At 43.8% G+C, this 25,655-nt stretch overlaps 1 protein-coding gene across 6 annotated transcripts in view; it reads left to right on the top strand.

Annotated features, from left to right (window-relative positions):
- CACNA2D3 (calcium voltage-gated channel auxiliary subunit alpha2delta 3) overlaps positions 1-25,655 on the top strand; it is an 832,272-nt gene that overhangs the window by 748,518 nt on the left and 58,099 nt on the right. For all 6 annotated transcript variants that reach the window (XR_013357842.1, XR_013357841.1, XM_077858494.1 and 3 more), the window contains 5 exons: positions 5,713-5,775; positions 8,765-8,835; positions 21,069-21,144; positions 23,800-23,852; positions 25,371-25,426. Coding sequence is in view for 4 of the 6 variants with exons in the window: in XM_077858494.1 (XP_077714620.1) it covers positions 5,713-5,775; positions 8,765-8,835; positions 21,069-21,144; positions 23,800-23,852; positions 25,371-25,426 (319 nt within the window). In the remaining 2 variants the exon portion in view is untranslated. The remainder of the gene's footprint in view (positions 1-5,712; positions 5,776-8,764; positions 8,836-21,068; positions 21,145-23,799; positions 23,853-25,370; positions 25,427-25,655) is intronic.

Below are 25,655 nucleotides of genomic sequence, written 5' to 3'. Positions count from 1 at the left end.
ACCAAGCCCCTTCCCACCCTTTCAGCACACCCTTTCTGTGTGTCATTTTCTTTTCATGACTTTTAATTAAGCCTTTGAGACCGTGTCCCACCTTCTCCCCCAACTGCCCTCCAGTGATCAGGGCCCCATTAAAAACAGCTGTGAGGGCTCATTAAGTTCACATGCTCTGGCTTCTCCTCTGTGCTGAAGACCTGGCCCAACTCCCTCAGACTTATAAGACATGCTTTGCGTTGGACCCATTCCAGCCCCTCTGTGTCCCCCATCAGTGGATTCCCTGGGCCCTGGCTGGAGTGCCCTGGGCTGCTGGGTGGAGTCAGTATGGCCAGATGTCTTCCCATCTTGAAGAGTATACATCTCGGGTTGGGCCAGGCAGTGCCTGAGCTATGTGACTTGGGGGGGCCTGGCAGTGGGCCTGATTGAAGGCTTTTAAGGAACTCCGTTCTGTCCAGTCAACTTCAGAGCTCCAGAGGCAACACTTAAGACACTTATTCCCTCAAAGCATGTTTACTGAGCCCTTATGTGCCTGCTAGCTGCTGACCCCTGGGGATTTGATCCGAAGTAGAGTCAGAAATGGCTCCTTTCCTACTGGAACGAAACAGTTGGCTGGGGAGATAAGTGTATGTGATTATCAGCTGTGATAAGTGCTGTGAATTAAAGAATTAAACAAACACAGGACAGTCAGGAAGGCTTCCCTAGGGAGGCAACTTGGAAGTCAACTGAAGAGGGAGAAGGAGATGACATTGAAGACAGTGTTTGAAGCATGAGAAGAGCTTCTCTCACAGAGAACACTTACATGTGAGGCACTGAGGTTGGTGGCCACGGTCACTGCATCTATGGACACATGGTTGGCATTCAGATGGAAGTGGAGAAGGAAAGCCGTGCCCATGGCACTATTTTCTCTCACTCTCATTTCCTTCTCCTGCTCACCTTTCCAACAGCCACCATCTCCTGATGAGAGCACCAAAATTTTGCAAAGAGCAGAAGATGAGGAAGTTCTCTTCTCTGGGGGCATTTGGAGGAGCTGTTTGAGGGCAATGAATGTATCTAAAACTTCATATTCAATTGCAGCCGCTGCCCTCACTTGTTCCAAAGGAATCGAGATTAATAATCATGACTAGACTTTGTCTATTTGTTTTAAGATTTTATTTATTTATCCATGAGAGACATAGAGAGACAGAGACATAGTCAGAGGGAGAAACAGGCTTCCTGCAGGGAGCCTGATGTGGGGAGCCTGATGCGGAGAGCCTGATGTGGGACTCGATCCCGGGACCCCAGGACCACAACCTGAGCCAGAGGCAGACGCTTAACCACTGAGCCACCCACGTGCCCCATGACTAGACTTTGTAAGTCCTTATAGGCATTTCCTCTGGAATCTGAAGGATACACTAGGGGAGGGCTAAATCTAAGCAACCTGATGCCTCCATCTCTGGAACCACAGCCCAGTCAGGAGGGGGTTTGAGCGTCAGTGCAACAGCTATTGAGGGCAAGGGCACCACACTTCTTGCCAAAATAACCACTTTGCTACAAATTTTCTCAAAGACAGTGCCTTGATGTGCTAGTTGACCAATGATGAGTGGACACATCATGTGGTGTAAAGTAAGGGTCCATCTGTTCCACAAATATCAGGATTGAAGTTGTGAGAGCTGGAGGAAAGTAGGAAGGAGTGGTACCCTTGTGTGCCTGCAATGCAGAGACCCAGGCCCCACCCTGGGACTGGAAGAACCAGTCCTCCCCTACTCTATCTCTGTCTCTCCCTCACTCCTCACAAGTGAAAACAACAGGTGGAGTGATACCGGGCTTCTAAGTGACTTGTTTCAAATCATTCCTCAGCCTGCACCAATCAAAACAAACAGAAGGCATCCCATGAAAGAAATGGCAAAACAGAAAGCAAAAAAGTTCAGCCAACCTGCCTGCCCAATCTCTTGCTATGAACTATGAAACAACGTCCCTTTCCGAGGAACTCTAAATTTGTAGCATCAGGGTATTTATAAAGATGGCACATAGTAGGTGCTCAATGAACATTGTTTGCTGAGTGGATGTAAGCACGGGTTCTTTGAGGACTTACTATGCCCAGTGCACCTTACACTGTGCTCAGCACCCTGCAGTCATCCACCCATTGAATCTTCCTCATGACCCTATCAGAGCTGTTGGTAGCTGCACATTTCAGTGAAGAAAACCAAGACACTGTTAAAAGACTTGGCTCAAAGTCACACTGTTAGCAATTGTCAGAGCCTCTGATTCTGAAGCAGGTATGTCAGTCTCGGAGCTAAACCACCTTCCTGGTAACACAAGCCCCATGCAGTGTTTCTCACTCCCAAGTACCTTCCCTCCCTGGCTCTTGTTACCACCTGTAACTGCCCAATTCCCACGGCCCAGCTGTAGGCTCTAACCTCAGAGATCTACCCAATCTGCCTTAGGGATGGGAATCAAACTTCTCTGAGCAATCTTGAATTTACCCAATAGTTGAAGAAAGATTTTTTTTTTAAATCAAGTTCTCTCTGCCTTTGCATTTTTTTTCAAACAACCTCATCCCTACCTATGTTATCAAGGGTAGCTGTGGAGTAGGCACCTATAATACCTATCAAAATTTACAGAACCTCCAAGCCCCTCTGCCTGTCTGTCCCCCCTTAGGACAGGACAGTAAGTGGACACCTTCCAAGGTGGTTGACTTAATTTGGGGAGAAAGTGGCATAGGAAGGGAACTGAGAAAATATCTCCTCTGTTTTCTTTTACTGGGAGGGGAGGTAGAGTATGGAGAAGACAACTGCATGGTATTTGTTGTAAAGAGAGAGAAAGAAAACAATTGATCAGACTGGCATCTGGCAATTCTGTCCAGACCATCCCATAACCCGGTGTATTCTGCTCACCTAACTCCATTGGCTTACTCACCTCCACTGCACTTGCCAGTAATTTAATCCAAGCTCTTGTTGGCAGGGAGGTTTGTTCAGGAAATCACCAGGGTCACTAAATTTACCTAACAAAACAGTATTGCCAATATTCAACAGTATTTGAAAAACCAAATGACACTTTCAGATTCAGTAACCCAGGTGTCCATCAATGATACAGCATCCTTGATTTTGACCTTGGTGTTCTCAATGATTTGTAAATCACGATGCTGGCAGTTATCTGCTACTTGCTTGATAGGGTAACCAAGTCTTTTTATAATCAGTGTAAACTTGAAATTCAAACTACCCATAAATAAGCATGGTACAGCATCTCTTCTGCCACCAAGTTCCTGTCATGGAATCCTAATTTAAGAGGGAGTTAGGGAATGGAGAAGTGAATTTTTTAAAAAAACATGTTAAATGGAAACATAGCCCAAAAAGTAAATGCCAATTGGTAGTCGGTATAGAGAAACAAATGCTTAGTCCTTACCTAGAAGACCATGCCCACTATGTTGGAGCAAAATCTGAAGTATTTTTGGATAAAGTGGAAGCTTAGGCATATAATACTCCAGGAGCCTTGACTGGCCCTCCTGTTCCTCTTCCCATTTCTGGTAGGATGTTGACTAATCTGATCCACATGACTGGATCACTAGTCTATGTTTAGACTATAGCCTAGCACAACTCTATGAGATTGCTCTGGGAATTCCTAAGGGCCGGTGTCTTATCCTGTGATTGGAGATGATCTCCAACATCACTTTCATGGATTTCATGGAATCTTCCCTCTTTCTCAAGATTTTCAGTTGACTTTTTAATCTATTTGCCTTGTACTTGTTTTATGTTATCCAGTATATACAACATTAGACAGAGAGATAATGACCAAATATACAGGTCTAATGGCAAGGGTACTAATTGGCTAGGCATGTTTGAGTAGGAACTGATTTTATAATTAGGGATGAAGGTGGATGTGATGACTTTGGATTCTCTCTACAACTGGGAAGATTTAGTCAATATCCAAATGTGGAGGTCACTTCTGTATTTGTGTATTTATTGATTGAATGGAGGTTAACCTCCCTTTGCTTCAGTGTCTATATCTACAAAACGAGATTCATGACATTGAAGTAAGCAAAGATATGGATTTGTCTAACATGACCCAGTGTAGGTGGGTTAAAACTCATAGGAATATCAATGTAATCGAAAGCATTGCTATCCTGTCCTAGAAAACTTTCTGCAGTGATAGGAATGTCCACAAATATAATCACCAGCTTAAGGTAGAGCAGAGCACTTGAAATGTGACTAGTGTATCTAAAGAACTAGATTTTTTTTATTTTATTGAATTTTAATTCACATAAAATTGAATTTAAACCTGCATGTATTTAGTGGCTACCACAGTAGACAGCACAGCTCTATGGGATTACATTCATAATGCTGTCTCCTAAAAGTGGAGAAAGTTGGTCAAGACTATCATCCAGCAGGGCCCAGGTAGTGTCCTTACACTAAGAGCTTCTTCAAATAGAGTGGAACCAGGTTACCTAAGTCATTCACTCTGGCTCCTCTGGATAATTGAGACAAATCCTATTACTCACCAAAGCAGCCAACTCTTTTATAAAAGGTGACAGCAAGGCTTTTAATTTTCTGCTGATTCTCCACCACTACCTAGTAATAAAGGATGAATCTTTCGGACCAACTCATTGCTGGACTTTTGTGTCTAACTAAAACCACTCCACGGATAGGTCAACGTCCCAGAAAACAGCCATGCGGTGGCCTGGAGCTAGGGGGAATTTAGCTCAGGGTAAAGATATGTTACAAATTAAATGTTGCAGTCGGTATGGAAAAGCTGCAATAAATAGAAACTGAGTTACATCAAGGATGGAATTAAACCTTAAGTTTAAACTCCACAGCACTGTAATTAAAACTTAGCCTGTAGCAAATCATTCACTTGAGATTAAAGTAGTGTGGGGAAGCAGAAGTTTGGGTTTACCTTGCTTTCTACAATTTATAAGTCTGAGCTACCAAAAGCTAACAGCCCTGCCCCCAAATCCAGCTCCCAATTAAAAACACAGTTTGAAAACCTTTAGGAGACCTGAGGGGCCCCTTTAACAGAAGTCTGCCCCTTCCCCCCTGCCTAAGTCTATGAACAAATTAAAAAATATTACCTGGTCCCCTGATGGTCTTCTGAGCTGACACAGTGTTTTCATTAATACATCATTAGGGTAATGACATTGTGCTGGCGTTTTGCTTTCAAAACAGCCTGCACTTCAGCCACTGCGAATACAGACTCCAAGCCTGTGAACACTGTTCCTGGGAATAGTCTTCAGGTCATAGAAAGGGAAAAAAGAGAGAGAAACAAAAACCAAGGAAGACCAACTGTAATTTTTTTTTAATTTTTATTTATTTATCCATGAGACACAGAGAGAGAGAGAGAGAGTCAGAAACGTAGACATAGGGAGAAGCAGGCTCCCCTCTGAGCAGGTTGCCCAGTGCAGGACTCGATCCCGGGACCCCAGGATCATGACCTGAACTGAAGGCAAATGCTTAACCACTGAGCCACCCAGGCGTCCCTGTAATTAAGTTTTTAATGTGTATTCTCTTTATCCTAATCTGAGATGTTCAAGGCTTGCTTAATGTTTTGTTTTTGTTTGTCAGTTTGGCAAAGTAAACACTGGGGTCAGCGTAACCATGGCCTTAACTCCTAGAGCCAGCAAGCATTTCCAATTCCCCCCAAAACAACCTCAAGGAGGTTTCTCTCAGGTTACAAGTATGTCATTTTGTGTAAAAGCAGTCTGAGGACCCAAAGTTAAAACTCTGGTATATTTTTTTAATTTTCTAGACTGTGAACTGTTACCTCATAGACAATAATGGGTTTATTCTGGTGTCTGAAGACTACACACAGGTGAGTGAGAAATTTCTACCAGCTCTGAGTAAGGAGCTCATGATGTGCTTGGGGTACGGGGGAGCAAAGGATGGTGTTAAAACTTTGAGACAATGATCTATATTTAAGAGGTAATACCAGGAGATTATAAAACCTTATTTCTATCCCTCTAAAAATGTCACAGCCTACTTCTCAGCAGGCCCCAAAGAGTTTTTACCTCCCAGTTGGGGGGTGGGGGCAGAGCCCAGGGTCTGCTTTCTCGCTCATAAAATGTTCAATTTATAGAACTCTTTGCCTCAAGGATAGAGGTGCTTTAAAGAGTTTGGGAAATTTTAAGGAGATTTCCTTCTTTTGATATTTAGATACTTTTCCATATATGAATATATACATATATATATATTTGACACATACACGTATATATATATACACATATATATACACAGATACACATACATATATATGTATTCCAACTTTATTATTCTTTATGGCTCCTTTCTAGTTGTTGCTTTTTAAAAATCAGCTACCTGAGTTCAGGGATTAACTTGAGCTCTCAACACTGAGGGACAAGGATCCAGAAAGAGGCAAAGAATGTTCTTCATTTGACTGAGCCTTGTGGGGTGTGGGACAGGAGGGAAAGAGATGGGAAGAAACCAAGCAGTGGGGCTGAGCACAGAAATCTCCACTATGCTTGAAAAACAAAATAAGAGTTCAAACCAATAGTATTGGCAGAGAGAAAACAGGTTCCTCCTTTAAAACTTTGTGCATAGAAAACCTTTTCTGCAATTTGAAATTAAATTAGCATATTCAAAGAAGGTAAAATACAGATGTGTTTAGCAGTGTGACATGACAAAGTAACAGTAGAGAAGGAGATGCATGGTCTCTGGTACCCCTCTTCCTTCCCTGGTGTAGGGGGTGGTGGGCCTATCACGTGACCTGCCTGAGCCTCCTGGCAGGCTCTGTAAATGGAGGATGGCGGAGGACCATTTTATAATGAAGTCCCATTTAAATCACTTGAAATTCTTCAGCAGTCAGCAGTACTATTAATGCCAAATAAATTAGCTAATTGTCCTTAAGTCCCTAAGGAGTCTGAGCTTAATGCCTTGTTAATTTATCAACACTGGCTCCAGGTCACATGTGGAATCGTGCTTCAGTTTTCCTTCTTATCCATGAAAAGGTTGTGGGATTCTTAAATGCACCTGTGATGGGTGAAAAAAAATAGAGTCAGGAATCAAACTGCCCACACCCTGTCTCCTCGGACGCTGAGCACCGCCGGACATGGGACAGTTGGTCAAGATTAGGTCCGAGTGGGCCCGTGAAGCGAGGCCAGTCTGAGAGCAGGAGAGCCCAGGGGTCCCTGATACCATGTCTGTGTGGCTGGGAGAAGAAACCCCGACATCCAAGAGTCAGTGGAGCAGGAACCCAAGTTAACCACCTGTGAGGAGGAGCCCTGCCCCCTGCCGTGACGGTGGAGGGCTGAGATAGGAACCTGGTCCCAAGGTGGGGAGGAAGGGCATGTGGACACCTTGCAGTGGTGGGTTCTCCACTAGCCAGCAGCGTAAACCATTCGTTCCCAGCCAGGACGGGCGTGCATGCGGCGCTGCTCCCAGCCGAGCTCCCCGGGTGCAGGCCTGCAGCGCGGCCCAGGAGCCTGCCGGCCTGCTCTGCCCCAGCTTGTTCCGTGTTGTCTGCTTTCCTGCACCCCAATTAGGATAATTCTTCTTCATCTAACAACCAGTTCCATTGACACTGGCATATTTATACACACAAAATACAAACGTCCTAGCTCCCAGCGGCAGCACACACCCACAGCCTTTGCAAAAGGTTCCAGTTTCCCCCGGAATGAAACAGGCAATGCTCCACATTCAGCCAGTGAAATGTCATTTCCTTCTTCTTCCTCCTCTCTTTCTTGACTTTTTGGCAAAGTCTTTATATGCCTTTCTGCCTGAAAATTCCCAGGAGCGTGGTTGAAGTCACTCAGTGGTAATTTGAATCGGGATTTAGCTAATACAAAGCCTATGGAATTTATTAATTCAGGCTCTTAGAGTAATGCCCTCCACCCACCCACACATGAGCTATAAATCCTGCGAGCACCCACAGTAGACCTGGGGGCTCTCTACTGATCTACACCGGCTCAGTCCAGGGCGTTGGCAGAGGAAGGCTGTTGCCCCAAGCTCTGTTCTGTTCTACTGCATGGCATTCACCTTCCCCAAGAGACCCTGATGCAAGCAGTTCCAAGAGACTAGAGGGATCCACCAGGATGTTAATCCTTCATCCCACCATTCAGAGTCTGCATATCTCAGCCAAGACCAAGATCTAGTCTGAGGCTCGAACATCAGCCTGGTGGTGGGGAAGGGGCTGCTAGTTCCCAAATGCTCCCAAGACAGCCCCACAGGTAAGGGTCAGCCTGGCCATGCTGCCCCTTGAAGGGGCTGCACTCTGGCCTGCCTTATTTGTCAACATAGTTAACTGCCCAGGGACAAAATTACGAGGATCCTCAGAAAGTGATGGTGAGAAAGGATGTATTCTCAACAGCAGGAAATTTATAGGGCTGATGAAGAGAGCTGCTGTATTTCCCTAAACAGGTCATCCAGGAATTATAAACAATCCTTTTTATTACTGCCTAGGAAGCCCTTTCTAAGCCCATTCCTGTCTATGATGTAGTGTTTTAATCACAAGGGACTGAGCACAGATTAATGCTTACCCTATCTGACCGTGTGCGCGTGCCCCCGCACGTGTGCACACGTTATGCAATGTGATGCGATGCCCCCCACCCCCGCCCCTGCCTTGTACCATGGAACATTCCCATCTGCCTACTAGTCTGCCCCTAATCCCATAACTTCTTCTGACTATTAAGACATTTTCCACTTTTATGTAACCGTGGTCCTGAAAACCTGCCTTTTGCTTCTGTCAGCACTGGAACACACGCTGTGTCCATTCCTGATTCTTCTCTGGTGCTTGGGCACATAGTTTATCTCTGCGTCCTCTCGGGCTCTTCTTTTCTTCCCTGCAGACTGGAGACTTTTTTGGTGAGGTCGAGGGAGCTGTGATGAACAAACTGTTAACAATGGGCTCCTTTAAAAGGTAAGGATTTTATGGTCCCCTGCGCCCCCTGAAAAAAAGTTTGCCTAAATAAAATAAAACAAACCAAGGTCAAATAAAGCAAGCCCAGACTTGACCCCATGGCTGGTTTGTACTTGTGTTCATGCTCCAGAAGATCTTGCTGAAATTTGATGCCTCTTGCATGAGTGTTAAGAGTCACAGAAACTCAGCTCACAATGAGTTTCCTGTTCACCCAGCATAGGGTTTATTGGAGGCCAATATTGAAGTCAGAGCCTGCACTGGGATGCAATTGTAGCAGTCTTGAGCAAGTGATGGCAAAGAAGTAGGAAACGTTTTCCCCTGGTTAAAAACGAGAAGTGTATTTTGCCTCACATTGGCGAACTGGGGAAGCTTGTTGGAAATCTGGAAATCGGGGATGAAAAGTGACATTTACAGACCTGTCGATATAATTTGAGAAAATCAAATGAAAGCTCTCAGAACCTGCTCCCAGATGGAGGGGAATTTAAATCTGCTGCTAGAAGAAAACCCAGGTGATGCCAAATTCCAGTGGCAGTGGGTACTACTCACCTGGCCCTAAGTGAAGCTTGCGTATGACAGCTTCTGCGTGACCCCATGTCTCTCCTAGGCAGGCCAGCCGTGCTCTTGGGGACACAAAAGTCTATGGGAAAAGCCATCTCCCTACTAGATCAAGATGTCAGTAAGGTCCCCCTGCCACCTCACCGGGAACCAACATGTCACCCTTCCCTTGGCCTCCCAGGAAATGGCAGCCTTTGAAGTGGTGCTTTCGTGGGCACATTTGATGCTGTTAAGGACATAATAGCAGGCACTAGAGAAGTGGACCTGGGCTCGCCTGTGAGAACCGCTGCCGGTGGGAGCTGCCGGTGGGAAAGGCAGGCCGCTCGTTATGACTCCCTGCAGCTGAATGGCCAGGAAGTGTTAGCTCAGGAAATCGGACTTTTAAGCCAGTCCACAAGACCAACTGAGCGCTGTGCTGAAAGCAGGGAATTCAAAAATGATGACCCAATTTTTGAGATTCCATAGCTTGTTTGTGCCAGAAGGAGGAGAAAAAAGAAATGATATAAAAAACTGGCACAACTCCAGCACTTCTGCAATCTCTGACACACTCGCCTGCCCCCAGCCCGCCTGCAGCAGTGTGTTCAATTCCCTTTTTAAAATTCAAGTGCAGTTTTTTTTCCCCCTTTTTTGGCCAGGAGTCATTGTACACGTGCTTGAAAACTCCACTCGGAGCTGGGCTTGCGTTGCCATGGAGTTTTCCGTGACTTCTTAAAGCTTCCCAGGGCAGCTTCTGGATTGTCTGCTCCCCTGGTTGTTCCTATCTTTATGTGAATGTGTGCGTTTGTATCGTGTTCACTTGTTTTCGACTCAGTGGTGGGGGAAGACAAAAGATGAGAATAATCACACACGTGTTTCTCATTCGAAAGCATATTTTTCCACTTCTTTAACAAATTTTTTTTTTTCCTTTTTCCTCTTCGATACTCCTTTCAGCTTGGTGGGAGAAGGGAAAAGGTTGTAGTGGGATTTTAAATTCTCAGTCTTCTCCTTGATGTGAGTGAAGTGTGATTGGCATGAATCTAGAACTTTCTTTTCCTAGGAGAGTAGCTAACATATTTGAGAAAAGGGAAGGACCAGGGACTTTACTCAAATCTAATAGCATCTGTTGTCATCTGGGAGTCGGCTGAAATGCTCACAGGCCTCTTCGAAAGGGCCCACATCAAGGCCACAAGAGCAATGAAAGTTTACATTTTGGAGTTGATGGATTGAATTCAAATCCAGCCTGTGATGTTTACTAGCTGTGTGCCTTAGAATGAGTCAGGTTACCTCTCTAAACTTTGGTTTCCTTACGTGGAAAATGAAGGTGATAATTACAATTGCTTGCGCAGGCTGCCGTCAGACTTAATGAGATAATAATGAGCAGAAAGTTCGTACACGGTGCCTGGCATATATTAAAGGCTCAATAATTGGTAGCTGCTGCTGTGATTTGTATTGTTGTGGATCTTTGCTCAGTTTTGGCTTTGCTTTCTGCTTGGCACCAGGTGGTGCTCCTTCTGCACTCTCACAACACGCAGCAGGCTTCCCATGGCAGATGCCTAGCGAGGGGGCCTCTGTTGGGGCACTGCAGTGCCTACTCCAAGCACAAGGGTGACAGTCCTTTCATTCAGAGAAGACCTGTATTTCAGGAGCACTGAGAGGCTGTGTAGCTGAAAGTACCTGGCAGTACTCAGGGATAGAAGTCGCCCCTGAACACAGGATGCCTGGAGGCTGAGTTGCTTTGGGGACCTGGATGAGCCCAGGTAGAGCTCTAGACGGGTTCCCTGCACTGACCTCTTATTTTCTCTCCTCTCGGTGTCTTGGACAAGTGCCTGGATGGCACAAGGTTTCTTGATTTGATCTGCTTATATCCAGCTTTGAAAACTGAGTTCCATAGACAAGAACCCTACAAACCATCTTCTCCAGAAAGAGCTAACAGAGAACACCTCCCTTTGTCCATATCCCTTTAGCTCTATCCCATGGTCCAGACTGGCTGCCCCTCTCTAAAACAAGATGATGCTTGTTTACATGGCAGTGGATTCTTTCCCTCGATTGTCTGATCACTTACCTGGTGACCTGATGGTGGTTTTATTTTATTTATTTATTTTTAAAGATTTTATTTATTTATTCATGAGAGACAGAGAGAAAGAGAGGCAGAGACACAGGCAGAGGGAGAAGCAGGCTCCATGCAGGGAGCCTGACGTGGGACTTGATCCCGGGCCTCCAGGATCATGCCCTGGGCTGAAGGCAGCACTAAACCACTGAGCCACCCGGGCTGCCCCTGATGGTGGTTTTAATTAGCAGTGCCATCAGAGGGAAAGAATATCTACTTCTGGGTGTACAGGGCCACGGGGAAGAGAGAGAAGCCATAGATTTGTGCAAATTACTAACTTGAGGGAGCTTTGAGAAAGTTCTGCAGCAGCGTGTGCAATCTTAGATACAAAGTGGTCTCTCTTGGTCATTTTAGCTAAGTTTTTTACTTGACTCTGTTTACCCCGCTTACATGTGACATTAGTATCCAGGGACCAAAGAAGATACCAGTATCTTCAGGAGTGTGAAAGTAATGATCACAATAGCTACCTTCCCTGAGCACCTAGACTGCACCAGACCTGGGCTGCAGCTGACACATCTCACCTCTTGCAGTACTTCTCAACAATTCTGTGGGACAGTACTAGCTGCATAATTTGCAGGGCCCAGTGCAAACTGAAAATCTGGGGTCCCTTGTTCAAAATGTTTTAAGAATTTCAAGATAGTGACAGCAGAGCATTCAACTAACCTTGGGATCTAGGTACAGGGTTCTATGCAGTTACACAGGCTGCATGCCTGTAACACTGGCCATGGGTGTAAATATGCCCATTTTATAGATGGAAATAATAAGGCTTGGAAAGGCTAAGAAGTTGCCCTAAGCCTTTGTGTAAGAGAGCTGGGTTCAAACATCCAGTAGTCTGAGCAGAGAGAGAATATCTAGCTTCTGCCCTTAACCTGGTTCTGTGTACAGGAGCATTGTGTTGTGCATGGAGCTTCGTTCAGTTCTGTTTGAGAAGGGAGAGGTGGCTGAGGAAGATGTTGGCTCAGCGGTGTCTTATCTAGACAAGCAGAATTTTCAGGATGGGAGGCCAGCTGAGTGATAGCATCGTGCAGATTTCTTTTAGCTGAAGTTGATAACTCTTTAAAGCAAGCTATGTTCCCAGGCTTCCTGTAATTTCTCATGAGATACCATGCCCCCACTCAGCTTTTTGTGTTTCAAACTGAGAACTTCCAAGTACTTCTTCATTCTTACCACAGAGCGAAAGTGGACTCCCTGGGTAGTGACTCATTTAGGGTTTTTCAATTTAGCTATTTTTCTTTTTTCACTCATATTCACAAGAGCCTTGCTTTCATATTTCTCAAAATCCACACTCTGTGGGTTCTCTCTGCTGTCATTGGCAGTGACATCACCCCTCTTATGATTACTAAGAGAACATCTAGTTTCAAAATATTTTTCTTAGAATTCTTCTAAGAATAATTGCTTTGAATTCATTTATCTCCTCCCTTCTTCTCCCCAGTGATTCAAATTCAATGTTGAGTATCCAGGAAAAGTGAATATGTATATATTTTATATATTAAGTGAAATGTGTATGTGTGTGTGTGTGTGTGTGTGTGTGTGTGTGTGTGTGTGTGCATAGCCAATCATAGGTGAATATACATGGTTCCTGATGGGGCCTCCTTGATAGATATGCTGTGCTTGAGCTAAGAGCACTCCGGGTTGAGCATCAGAATTATACTGGGTGGCCTTGCCCAGACTCCCCATCCCTCCCAGCCTCATTTTTTTCCTCACTCAAATATGGACCTCGGGATTTTGTGAGAATTAGCTAAAACAGAGTATGTGAAAGTGCTCTGCAAATTACAAAACTATTGCAGGCAGGAGATGAGATTAGCTCTTGGATAAGAGCTCCAAATGTCTGAGATCATTTTTTCCTCTTTTCATTTTCTTCTTGTTGTTATTTTAATCACTAAGGAATCACTAAGGGCCCCAAAAGATAGTTAGTTTGCAACAGTTACCTCCAGGGCACAGCCTTGGGGGTGGGCCTTTGGGCCTGGATCCAACTGGCATCCCTGGAGAACCTTTAAAACAGGCCTGTGCTCAGGCTGCACCCTAAGAGATTCATGTGAAATCCATCTAGGGATGGAGCCCAGGCATTTATGCTTGTTGAAAGCATCCATGTGCTTCTCATGCACAGCCAGGATCAAGAAATATTAAATCAAGAGCACCATGGTACCAGTCTAGATGCTGTCGACTTTTGAGTTGCCTGACATTGGGCAACTTTAACTCACTAAATTTCAGTTTTCTCAGCAGCAAAATAGAACTAAAAGAATTATTCACCTGCCTGCAGGTGGGGGTTAAATGGAATAATGCATGCTTTTACCAAACATCCTGGTGGGTTCTGCCAAAAGGTCTTCCCTTGTTCCTTGTGAATCAGATTAAGCTTGAGGAAGCAAAGACCAGTTGGGCACACCTGGTCTTTGGCTTGCAGAGAAAGGGACTGTTTGCTAATAGTCTGCGTTTGCTTTGAGAACTACTGATAGTTCCCCTCTGTCTGGGCTGTGTGTTTTTTGCTTTATTCGGTTTTGTCTGTTTTATGCACTTGGTACCACGTGCCTGAGTTCTCACCCCTCCATGACTATATTTTTCCTATGGGGCCTGCTGACTGTCTTCCTCACCTTGCTCCACACATTCATTAACATAGTTGACTTGTGTAGAATTCCCTGTGGTGGCTATTTCTGCTCTTGAAAATACCTTTCTAGAAAGGTGACACATCAAGAATTCAGGACTTGGACGATTTCTTCTGTCTCTACATGATGGAACTGTCCAGGTTCCATGGCCAGTGACCAGAGCTCTCCCTGTCCTTGATAATTACACTGCATTTCAGCCAATGCCCTGGACTTGGAGTCTCAAGGGTGTTAAAGGAGAAGTCTGTTATGTTTGGAGGGCTGCTCTCTCACGCCGGCCACCGCCCCACCCCCCAATGTCTAATATTCAACACTCATGTAATGAATGTAATGGCTTCTTGGCTTCCTGTTGACCTGACCATTTCCACAGAAGTATGCTTTGTCAGAGGTGGCATTGAAGGGAACAAGAAGACAGATTGGCTTGTGTTTGGCTCAGTGTGTTTCTGAGCCAAACTTTCCGGAATGCAGAGACATGAAGATTCCAGTTCACGGCTCTTTGAAATACTAAAGCTGCTGCTCAAGCATCCCCAATCACAACAGTAAGAATCGCTGCCCTCTTCATCATTCCAAGTAGTTTACGTGTATTACCTTCCTGAATCCCCATAACAACTCCATGACGTGACTACTACCATTACTTCCATTTGACAAAGGAAGATCTGGAAGTGGAGGCACCCAGGATCTGAGTGCCTTGTCCAAGTTCACCCACAGTGGTGCGATGGAATTTGCACTGATGTGTCTCAGATTCCAGATTGCAGACTGTTTATCCAACCCCCAGTCATCTTCTCGCCTAGTTAGAGCAGACTAAAGTATTTCTTACAGAGATATTTGTTCACATTTATGTTTATTTGGCTTCAAGAGATAGTGAAAAGTTTCTCAACTTTGAGTCCAATATATCAGTTAATAGTTACTTTTACTTGAAATAATAGGTAGTTCCAGAATAACAAGGTGCTAAAGAACATAGGAATCTTTTTCTCTTTTATGTGAAGGAGGTCTAAAATTATAAATTTGTTGTCGGCATGGACCCTGACCACATCTATTTTTCTCTACCTTCCTCTGCTGGCGTTTTAAACTCAAAGTTACTTCGTGGTCCAAGACAGCTGCTTAGTTCCAGCCATTGCATCTGCAATGTACGCTGGCAGAAGGAGGATCCAGGGAGGTCCCAAAGTCTATGTAAAATTTCTTGATTGAAATTTGTTTTAATGAATACTTTTATTTATTTATTAAAGTAAAATAAGGTTTATTTATTCAAGTATTTAGTCCCATTACAGTACTTCCGCTTCATCACAAGGGCTCACCTAACTACAAAATGAACCTGGGAAATGTGCATATCACAAAGCCAGGGTTCTGCTTGGCAGAAGAGGAAAATGGACTTTGGGAGACTGCGCCAGTCTCTGCCACACCCAACATGCCTGTCTGCCTCAGACCACATACATCCTCTAAATATTGAATCTGGTTTCCTGTGATATCCACATGGAAAATCTTCCAGAATTGAGGCTGTGTTCACAACTCCTAGTATCCCCCACACCCCACATGCCCAGTGCAGTCCTGAACACAAACGGTCACAGCCACCAACTAACCCCTCCATTCGTGATGCTGGAGCCCAAGCAACACAGGAACACTAGGTAACACCTGTGGGGAGTGACCGGTAGCAGTAATAGCATCAGCGAAACCAACATCCCTAATGTCGCCGAGCCTCAGTCCCATGCCCTGCCCCGGGCTGAGAGCAGCACAGGCATTACCGTGGTGCAGGGCTGTGAAATGTAGGCATGAACTTGGCAGAGCCCAAGGAAGCTCCCCCCAGCATCCCAGTTTCTTGCCTCAAATGGGTTTTGCATGAACTCGTTCCTCAAGCAGAATTCAGCTGTTTCCTTCTATTTCTTACTCAAAGAGGCAAAAGAAATTTAATCTTTTCTAGTCGCATTAATCAAGATTCCATTTTCCCCTTCAGTTGAGCTAATTTTCATGCAAGGGGCAAGTGAAGGGATAAACAAGCTGCCGGCTAGGTGCTCTTACCCCCCACACGCATGTTAGCCTTTGCCTAGGGATCGAAGCAGCCGGTTCACTTAGAGCTGTAATAACCTTGGAGCAGTGTTTTCACCTTCTGAGCCCATTTCTTTTCCTATAAAATGAAACCCTGCCCTTGCCACAAAGGCTAATGCCTCCATGCTGGCAGAAAGTAATTGATGATTTCTTATTGTTACTGCTTTTATTACCTGGGTGAGATGCTGACGTGACCACTCTCTGCAACTAGCCTTCGTTTTCTATTATCAGCACCTGTTGATGAAAAGTGGCGCTGACAGGCCTCCGGAGTCACCTATAGGATGAGGGAGGCTTTTTCCCCATGGCTCACTCCTCAGGGTTCTGCACTGGACCCTGATGGCTCCAGTACAGTGTGCACTGAGCACCTGGCTGGTGCGACCACAGGGTGCTTCTTCTCCCTGCTAATAATGATGGGTGCTCATTCACTAGATTTGTGTCAGGGACTCAAAAGGGTCAGGGGGGCCAGGGTCATGTAAATTCAGCATTTCTGCTGTGTTCTACCTGTGGAGGTGACCTTGAAGAGCAGTGCAGTCTCTGTAAGAAGTTGCTAAGGGATGACATGGCCACCAGTGAGAAAAGAAGAGAAGAGATGGCACCTTTTGGATTTTCTGTTAACAGATCAACAGTTTGAGCCTTCCACTCTCTGGGGTTTCTGAGATGTAAGAACGAGTTAAGGCTTCCCATGGTGACGATGGCTTTGTTAAGAATTTTCTATGTTCCCGTGCCATGTCCTACCACTTGCAAGTTGAAAGCTGCCCCAGAGAACACATTTTATGGCTCGGCAAAGAATACATATTTTTACATGCTACCCTGGTGAGTCACTTTACTTCTCATACTTTCAGATTCAAAAATGCTCAAATATGTCCTGTGGTGAGTTTCCATGTGAAATGCCTCCCTGTCCTGTTTTTAGGACTGTAGTTGCAAACATTAAGCTGCTTCAAGACTGTTTTTTTGGCAAATCATTGAGCCAGAGCTCATTCAATGAGTTATTGCAGATAAAGGACCTGACCTCATGGGCACACAGTAGGTGTTTAATAAATGCGGGTCCCTGCAGTTGCTCACAAGTTGAAATGAGTTGAGCTCATGCCTTTGAAATTGAACCTTCTAATTCTTAGAAGAAATATTTTTCTTGGTCATTGGAAAAGAGCAGGATCAGCAAAAGAGCTTTCAGCAAGTCCCAGTGTCATGGGCCTGTCATCCAAGGCTCTGCTGCGGACAGGGGCACACAGGACTGTCTAGGTTTTCTCTACAGCACTTTGAGTTTTGTCTTCAGACACCCTATCTGCCTTCAGTCAGAGTTTCAAAGAGACCCGTCTGGGGAGCCCAGAGATGCTAATGATAAGGTCTCAGCTGTAGCCTGCGGCTGAAGTGGCCTGGTGGGGATGTCATGGGGATTAAGGCATGTTATCTGTAATAAGAAGAAACTGAGTTGCTGAGTGCAGCGGTGCAGCACCAATCTTGGGCTGGGCATGCTGCTCGGGGCTTATTTTAGAGCCGAATGAAAGCAGGCAATTATCATGTTCTTTAACTATAATCAGCCAAACAGGATACAGGTAGCCACAAAATGGAGTTATTTAAAACAGTAACAAAATCACTTCAAAAAGGGTAATAATCTGGAAGTCTCTCTTTCTGCAACATCTAGTTAAAGCTGTCTAAGCGTGGAGAAGACAGGGGACGCTTGTTCTGTAACCTCCTCAATGGCAGTGGGATCAGGAGAGCTTCCTTGTGAAATGAAAGGCAGGAAGGATGCCCTGGCCCAGAGGCGGCTCCACAGCGGTGGAGTTTGGCCTCCCTATATAAACTAGCGCCTCTGAAACCGATCCTCGGAGAATCCTGAGCTTCCCAGGAGGGTGGCTACCAAGGGGTTCTCGCTAGCCCGGCTAGTTGGTCCATCCTGCCCCCTTGACCCCAGACAGCCCCTCAGCTTGACTTGAAAGTTGACTCTGGACTTCGGCTATGAGACCTTATCTTAGGCAGCATTTTCTGTGACATTCCAATGAGACCGGGCTCGAGCACCAGGCTGGATTCTAAGTATTGCCCAGAATCTGTCAGAGCCTGCTACTGAGCAGAGTAAGGGGGATTCAGCTTGACCCCCATCTAATTCTGGCTCTGCCATTTGTTAGGGGTGTGAACTTGGACACACCGCTTAGGCTGGCTGATACTTGGTTTGGCCCCTCTGTGAAATGGGGATGATTAGACTCTATCTTGTAGGGATATGCTTGCAAGAGTATCTTGCTCACAGTTGCTAAATAGAGCTCAGTAGACATCAGCAGTTGTTATCATGGTCCTCAGCTATGAAGCCCATGACAGAAGTTCCCACATCATCTCTCGATAACCCTGGTGCCAGTCCTGGATGTGTCTTGTACTGCAGTAACAGATGTGAATTTTATGCTGCATCATATATCCCAATGAGCTAAGAAAATCAGGAGGCCTGTCCATCCTTCAGCCAGCTGGGTAAAGCCTGAGTCAATTCCCATTGCATTAAACACCACCCCATTAATTAATAATGGCAATGAAAACCAGACTAATAAATTATAACAGCTGCTGCAGCCCTGCCTTCAGCTGAATGGTTCTTCTTTACTGGATCCCGTGCTAAATGTAATATGTATATAACCTTGGGTAATCCCACAGCTGTCTGAGAAGATAGCCATTTTTCTCACCATTTTACAGATGAAACTGAGGCATCAAAAGAGTAAAACAAAACAAATAAACAAAACTGCTATAATAAGTGGATGAGTTAGGATTGAGCTCAGGTGTTATTGACTTCAGAGATGATGCTTTAACCATTAAGCCACACTGCCAGTCACTTGAGCCTTTGGGAATGGGGTAGCCTTAAGATCCCAAACTCTAGTGAAGAACAAAATGAGGCCTTCTGTTGTAAGAATCATAACAAAGCTGGCATGCTACATAGTATATTTCCACATGTCTGATTATTTACATCTCAGGACATCTTTGTGAGTCATTTTATAAGTGAGAAAATGAAGCCTCAGAAGAGGGTTATCATCTTGCTCAAGATTCCACCCTGGATGGTGGCACCTGGATAATAATCTTTCAAACCAAAACCACACTGTATTCACATCTACGAGACTCCAAACACAGGCACGTTCCACTCAATCCGTGCTGCCTTTCACCACACTTGGCCAAGTTTCAGCTGTAGGGACAAAATTGAGCAGTATGAAAAGGATGAAGCCAATCATAATTCTTGCCAAGTCCTAGAAAGCCCTTTCAGGAGCACCTGCAGAAATCCCTGGAATGAGATGGAGACTATGGAGTAATAGGACAGTTAGGGACCTAATAGAGTTGTCCTTTGTGGTCCACAGTTGGTTCTGTAGCTGGGGTAGCATCAGGGCTGTGCCAATGTTGAGCATTTCAGTGGAAATTTGTTCAAGGACTTCCCTGAGCCAGATGCTTAGCTAATTCACAGGCTTTGTATCTGTCTCAATAAGCTCAGGTTCTTCTGGCATCTGCTGTAAAGAAAAAAGCCAGAGGACAGTGAATAAGACTAAAAGAAATGCTCTGATGAGGGAAAGGCTTTGAGGATTTGCTGGGAGATCGTGTGACCTCTGGTGCCCTTTTGGGCTCTGCTCCTTGACACACCTCTATAGTGCTGGTCAGGAGCTGGTTTCCATCCTCATTTGGTCAAGCATGGCCAATTTTCTACTTGGTGCCTGTAGATGGTTCTTTATTTAATCCATTTGTATGACACTTCTAGCTTATTGTCCAGAGGAGGAAGTCTTCACCTTTTAGCTTAAAGTTGATGTCTTCTATCTAGTTGTGACAACATCTCTTCAAGACTTATGTAATCAGGCAATCATTCATGCGTTCAACATTTGGAAGCCAAGTGCATGCCCCATACTGGGTGCTGGGCTAGTGCATAGGGTCCAACCCCAGTCCTGCTGGAACTGACATGGAACTTCTATTCTAGTGTCCATTTCCAGTCCAACATTAAATATGCTCCAGGTTAAGCATTGTATTATTCTAGAAAGGAATTCCTTCAGGGAGAATTTCTTGCAATCATTTAAAAGTTCGTGTATTGCAGTGTTAACATGTCCTCTGGCAGTTATGTAATTCAGGCCAGACTTCAAGTGTCTCTTTTGGGGGGTTCCCAGAATAGTGGGAAGGCAAGCTGGTGGGAGGAGGGAGGTATATGGCCTTTGGGATAAGGTGTTTGCTCCGTCTAGAACTTTTAACTAGCTACCAGAAACTGCCATTCACCTTTCTTTATAGAGTTGTTGATAAGAAATTAAAATATCTGGAACAATTATAAAGTGAAACATCTTGGCAATTGAGTAAAAGTCATAATTGGGAATGAAAGCTATACTTTCATCACCAGTGTGTGGGAAATATATCCATTTTCTTGTCTCATCAATGGCACTGTTTTCAAAAGCAAAAAATATAGTCACTGTTATGGTGGTGGTAGTTGGGAGTAGGGATTACAACCAATGAGCTAACTGGTTTCCAAAAAATCGTCAAAGTACTGGACTTATCTTAGCCAGAGTTGTTTCCTAGTGCTTGAGAGAGGCAGAGGATCCCACCACTTCTGAACTCAAAATAGCCCTTCTGAGCTTTCCTCAACCCTGGAGACATGGCCCAAGTGGATGACCTCCAGCTCCCAGAATCCAGTTCCGAACAGCAAAGTCCTTCTGGAGTATCCTAGTCCATGCAAATCAACCTTGTTTAAACCAGAATGACTGTTTATCAAGTTGGGGGTTTCTCATCCCCATCTCCTTACCCAATCCCAATACCTTTACTCTCTTTGCTCCCCAAATTCCAAGTATGACCTGGCTGTGTCTTCAGTCCTAGACTTTGCATGTTCCTGGTTTGTCATCCTTATTAGGCCTGCATTTATTTGTGTTTGTAGCTGTTGCTCTTGATGGCGGTGTGGTGCCTGTTCACCATGATGGCTCACACATAGCTTCCCATTTAGTGACCCTCCTTTCTATTCTTTCCTATAGAATTACCCTTTATGACTATCAAGCCATGTGCAGAGCCAACAAGGACAGCAGTGATGGTGCCAGTGGGCTGCTGGATGTAAGTACTGTGCAGTCACCTACAAAACAGTGGCACATTTCTCTGTCTCTGAGCGTGAGCATATCTTTATCTGTGGAATGAATAGTTTATCTTTTTCAAAACCATGAATGTTTTATTTTTTTTTTTTTAACCATGAATGTTTTAAAGTGTTTCCTGATTTTACTGGTTAAGAAAAACCACTTCCATTCAAACTGACATTGATTATATGAATGACAAAGTTCTGAAATCTTTGAGGGATGAATGTGCCCCCTTTTGATGGATAGAAAAGGGGAGAAGTTGTGGCAATTCTCCCCTTCTCCTATAAAAGAGAATTTGGTTTTGCTCATCAGAAATCTTACCTTTGGTTTGGAAGAGACCGATTAGCCTATGGACAAATTCACATTTTGATCACAGATTCTCTACCCTAAGCAGGATGCTGCTTAACTTCTGTATCATTTTTGCTGGAGCTGGTTACATCAGTGATGTCATAGTTGGGAACCAATCAACATAGCTATTGTATCATTAGAAACAGACTTCCAGAAACTGTTATAATTTACTCCCAGTTAAAAATGTAATTTACAATGTACAAGCAATGTAAGTTTGTCCACCAGTCACCTGAAAACACAGGAAAAACAGAGTATATTTCAACATAACCCAGTATACGTGTATAATAAATAGAACCTTTGCATGTTATCATTTTGTAAATTCCAAAAATTAACTTAAAATCTGGTTTGAAGCACAAAATTTATGAGCCATTTTGGTTTTTAAAATATAAACACACACCTTCTCATTTGCAGATGTAAGATCTTGCAAGGAGATTATTTAAAAGCCAAATATTTAACATGGTTCTCCTACGATGAGGGAGCAAGAAATGATTTGGAGCTGGAAAATTTCTGAAAGGCAACTAGGGACTGAAAGCTGAAGGTTTTGAAAAATACTGCTTCTAAGTGAGAATCAATATGCCTTTCCAAATCCAACTTCCCTAGATTTAGCATGAATATTTCTAGATTTAAAATGTTCCCAAGATATATTTTCATCATTAGGTTTAAAAGCTCAATGGCTTTACTCTTCTGAATGATAATGTGCATTTAAATTTTTAATCCTGTATTTACATAATCCCTTTGTGTGCCCATACTTTGAGCCAGGGTCTGGCATGGAATGCTTGAGTGCGCTTCCACCCCTCCCACTCCACCCCCTGCCCCCGAGGGAGCTGCCTCTGTGCTGGCCCTTCCCCCCCACCCCAGCCTCCCTAATCCCTCTATTCATTCCCTCCTCCCAGGGACCCACACTACCTAGGACTACCAATGTGTCAACTGCCCATCCCAGCAGGTACAAAGGCACAGAACCGTCCCTGTCCCAGGGTCTGACCACCAGGGTCTTTTTGAAAGAAAGATGCTTATTTTCCAAGCAATGAGAAATATAATGGCAAAACCACAGGATTGCAGGTTGCATTTGGTTTTAGGAAATAGCTAATAGCTCACATCCTTATCTGACCCTAATTCTGAGGGTTCTGTGATTCAGGGAATGATGTTGACACACTCAATTAAATCAGAGCAAGGAATCCAGTCTGAAATCTGTGTGGGCTGAGAATAACCCCAGTAGACTGTTATTATTGTTGTTTTGTTCGTTTACTTACGAACTTGAGATAGGGAAATTTTGAGAATGGTTAGAGGTATATAAATTGGTTTTTGTTTTATTTAAAACTGGATAAATCCCCTATTCCCAGTTTTAGTCTTTATCATCAAAATGCTCAGAGGGTAGGACTAAATACCCTTAACTTCAGAAACCAGGATTTGGCATTTCAAGTTTTTGATAAACCTAAAGACAACCACTAAAGGTTCTGAGATTTTTCTGGACCTGCCATCTGGAGGGAGGGCTTTGCCAATGTCAGAGCCTCTCAAGAGCATCCACTACTGGAATATCTGGCATCTACAAAGAACTAACTGAGGGGAAGACCTGGTATTTTCCAGAATTTAGGAAATTGAATTATCCACATAGAAAATATCACAGAGTAAACAATCCAACTGCTTTTTTAAATTAAAATATTCTGAAATAAAGATTAGGCTGTCAATACCTTCTTTTATAGAGATGAAGGGGATTTTCTGCAAGGATAAAATCACATGTTCATATGGCTGTTATTTTTTTTTTTCAAATCCAAATATGTATGTGTGAGAAAAGGCAGCTTGAATCCTACATAACTCATGGGCAACATTAAAATCAAGTATATGCAACTTGTGCTTATTTCAGCGAATGACATACAGTGATGGAGAACAGGGAATCCCCTTTCTGAAAGGCAGATCTGTGGATTACCACTTGAAATTAGTTGTATGATTCTAGCCCCTCAGCATTAGGCTGCAAAATATTAGCCCCTGGAGGACAAAGGTTTAAACATCGTTTGCTGAACTTCCTTTTTCCTCCCAGAGATAACCCCTGTATTAGATCATGTTTATTTTACTTGTAAATCACATCTCACTACAGGGGAGTTCAAAGTTTTAAAATGTTAGTTTTAGAATACGGTATCCAACCATGTTCTTCTTGTAGCAAGGGCTTCGCTGTTTTCCAACGTGATATTAATCTCTCTAGAAGAATAACATTGTCTTTATGTAAAGCCTTAAGTTAAACTACAAATTTCATATGTGATGCATTGTTTTCAATGAATCCAATTCTTCTCTTCAGCCTTATAATGCCTTCCTTGCTGCAGTAAAATGGATAATGACAGAACTTGTCCTGTAAGTACAATTTGCTGCACTTTTAAAGAGTGACATTCCTTTTCTTTTGTATTATAAAGTGAATTGGAAGACTGTGTTCCATGTTTTGAACAACCATTAGATTCAGAATACTCTGAGATAACCTCATTGGATATCTCGAAATATTGAAAGCTGAGACCAAAAAATTATCTTTAAGTTATTCATGGTCACTGCTTATGCCCTTATGTCATTGTTTAGCAGACTAACAGCTTGCAATATACAAACCAAATTTATTTATTGTGGTTAGTGTTAAATTTAACATAGATGTCTGGCTGTTTTTAATGCAGCCTGGGTGGGCTGTGGTCAGAAGAACAAATTGCCAGGGCTGCCCACTGTGCTCCTTCGGAAGTGTTGGCATGTGCAGGAGAGGGGGCATGTGCAGGAGCGGGGCTTATGCAGTCCTGGGCCAGGGGTGTCAGCTTTTCTCAGGTGTGAATGGTTTACCCAAACCACAGTCCTATTTGGAGGGTGTTAGATGCATCTGTGACTTATGTCAGATTGAAATGGCACAAAGATGGAAGGTTTGACTCCCAGAAGAGATATTGGACACATGACAGAAATACCATGTCCCATGAAAGAGTGGAAATCCATGGACGAACCTGAAAACCAGATTCCTTAAGCTGCACCAAACTCTCAAGTTCTTACTTTGCCCACTACAGCTGTACTTCCAGGGGTTTGAGGAAGATTTCTTACCCTTTGATAAACAGCCATCGTCTTCTTTATGCCTTAATGCAACCTATATTAATTTAACAACATTATAAATTGAAATTCATTTCTCTTATGTACATAAGAGGCAGAAAATATAGCAACAGACAATAGTGAGGTTTTAATTGACAGTGAGCTGCTGGAGGTAGTAGCTGTGAGCCTAAAAAAGAAATGATGGAATTTTGATCTATCTCTATTCATTTGGAGGATGGTTTATATTACTTTCACATTTTTTGCCATCAATTGAGAAATTCTGATATATTTTTTTGAAGTTTCATTGTGGCATAATTTCATAAAGAGAAGCTTGTTCCATCTGTGCCACACATACACACACGCACACACACACACACACAAGGCTGAACAAGTTTGCATTGCAGAATAAATTTGGAAAGACTTCTTTATTACTATAGATCATACTCTAGGTAGAGAATATGCTGTTTGTATCTCTGCACCAAGACAGAGGAAGGCCTTTGGAAACTGGCTTTTTCCTAGAGACTCAGACTATAACTGGAAAACTATTTCTCCCTACAAGCAGGATATTTCTCAACAGAGTTCTTGAGTGTAGGGAAACCCAATTTCAGGGTGTGGCTGCCTGGCATTGGTGATAAAATAGCCTTTTACAAGGAAGATAAAGCCCAGTGAAAATTCAAGGGTAAGACAACCAACCATACTGTACCTTCTGATCATGATGTTATTCTTTCAAATGAAGTGAGCAATGCTGAATAACAGAATGTTGCTGTTCTGTTCAAGGGGCCAATGACCAAATAACTCTGGGCTTTTGCATCACCTGTTTAGGTTCCTGGTGGAATTTAACCTCTGCAGTTGGTGGCACTCAGATATGACAGCTAAAGGTAAGCAGCAACCAGTCCCTGTTTCCCAGCTCAGAGTGGTAAACCCGGGGTTCACTGGCTACTTTTCACCAAGGATGGACAAACATACAACTACCCAGGAAAAAGTGATGGTTTTTAGCTCCATTAGCGAAAGACACCCTTTGTGCTGACTTTCCTGCCATCCAGTCTGACAAAAATTCCACAGGTTTCATTCAGCTCCTGTTGAATGTACACTTGGACCTGTTTCCTT

The sequence above is a fragment of the Canis aureus genome, chromosome 19 (genome assembly GCF_053574225.1).
Source record: "Canis aureus isolate CA01 chromosome 19, VMU_Caureus_v.1.0, whole genome shotgun sequence".
NCBI classification, from domain to species: domain Eukaryota; kingdom Metazoa; phylum Chordata; class Mammalia; order Carnivora; family Canidae; genus Canis; species Canis aureus.
This window is presented reverse-complemented; position numbering and strand designations above follow the sequence as displayed.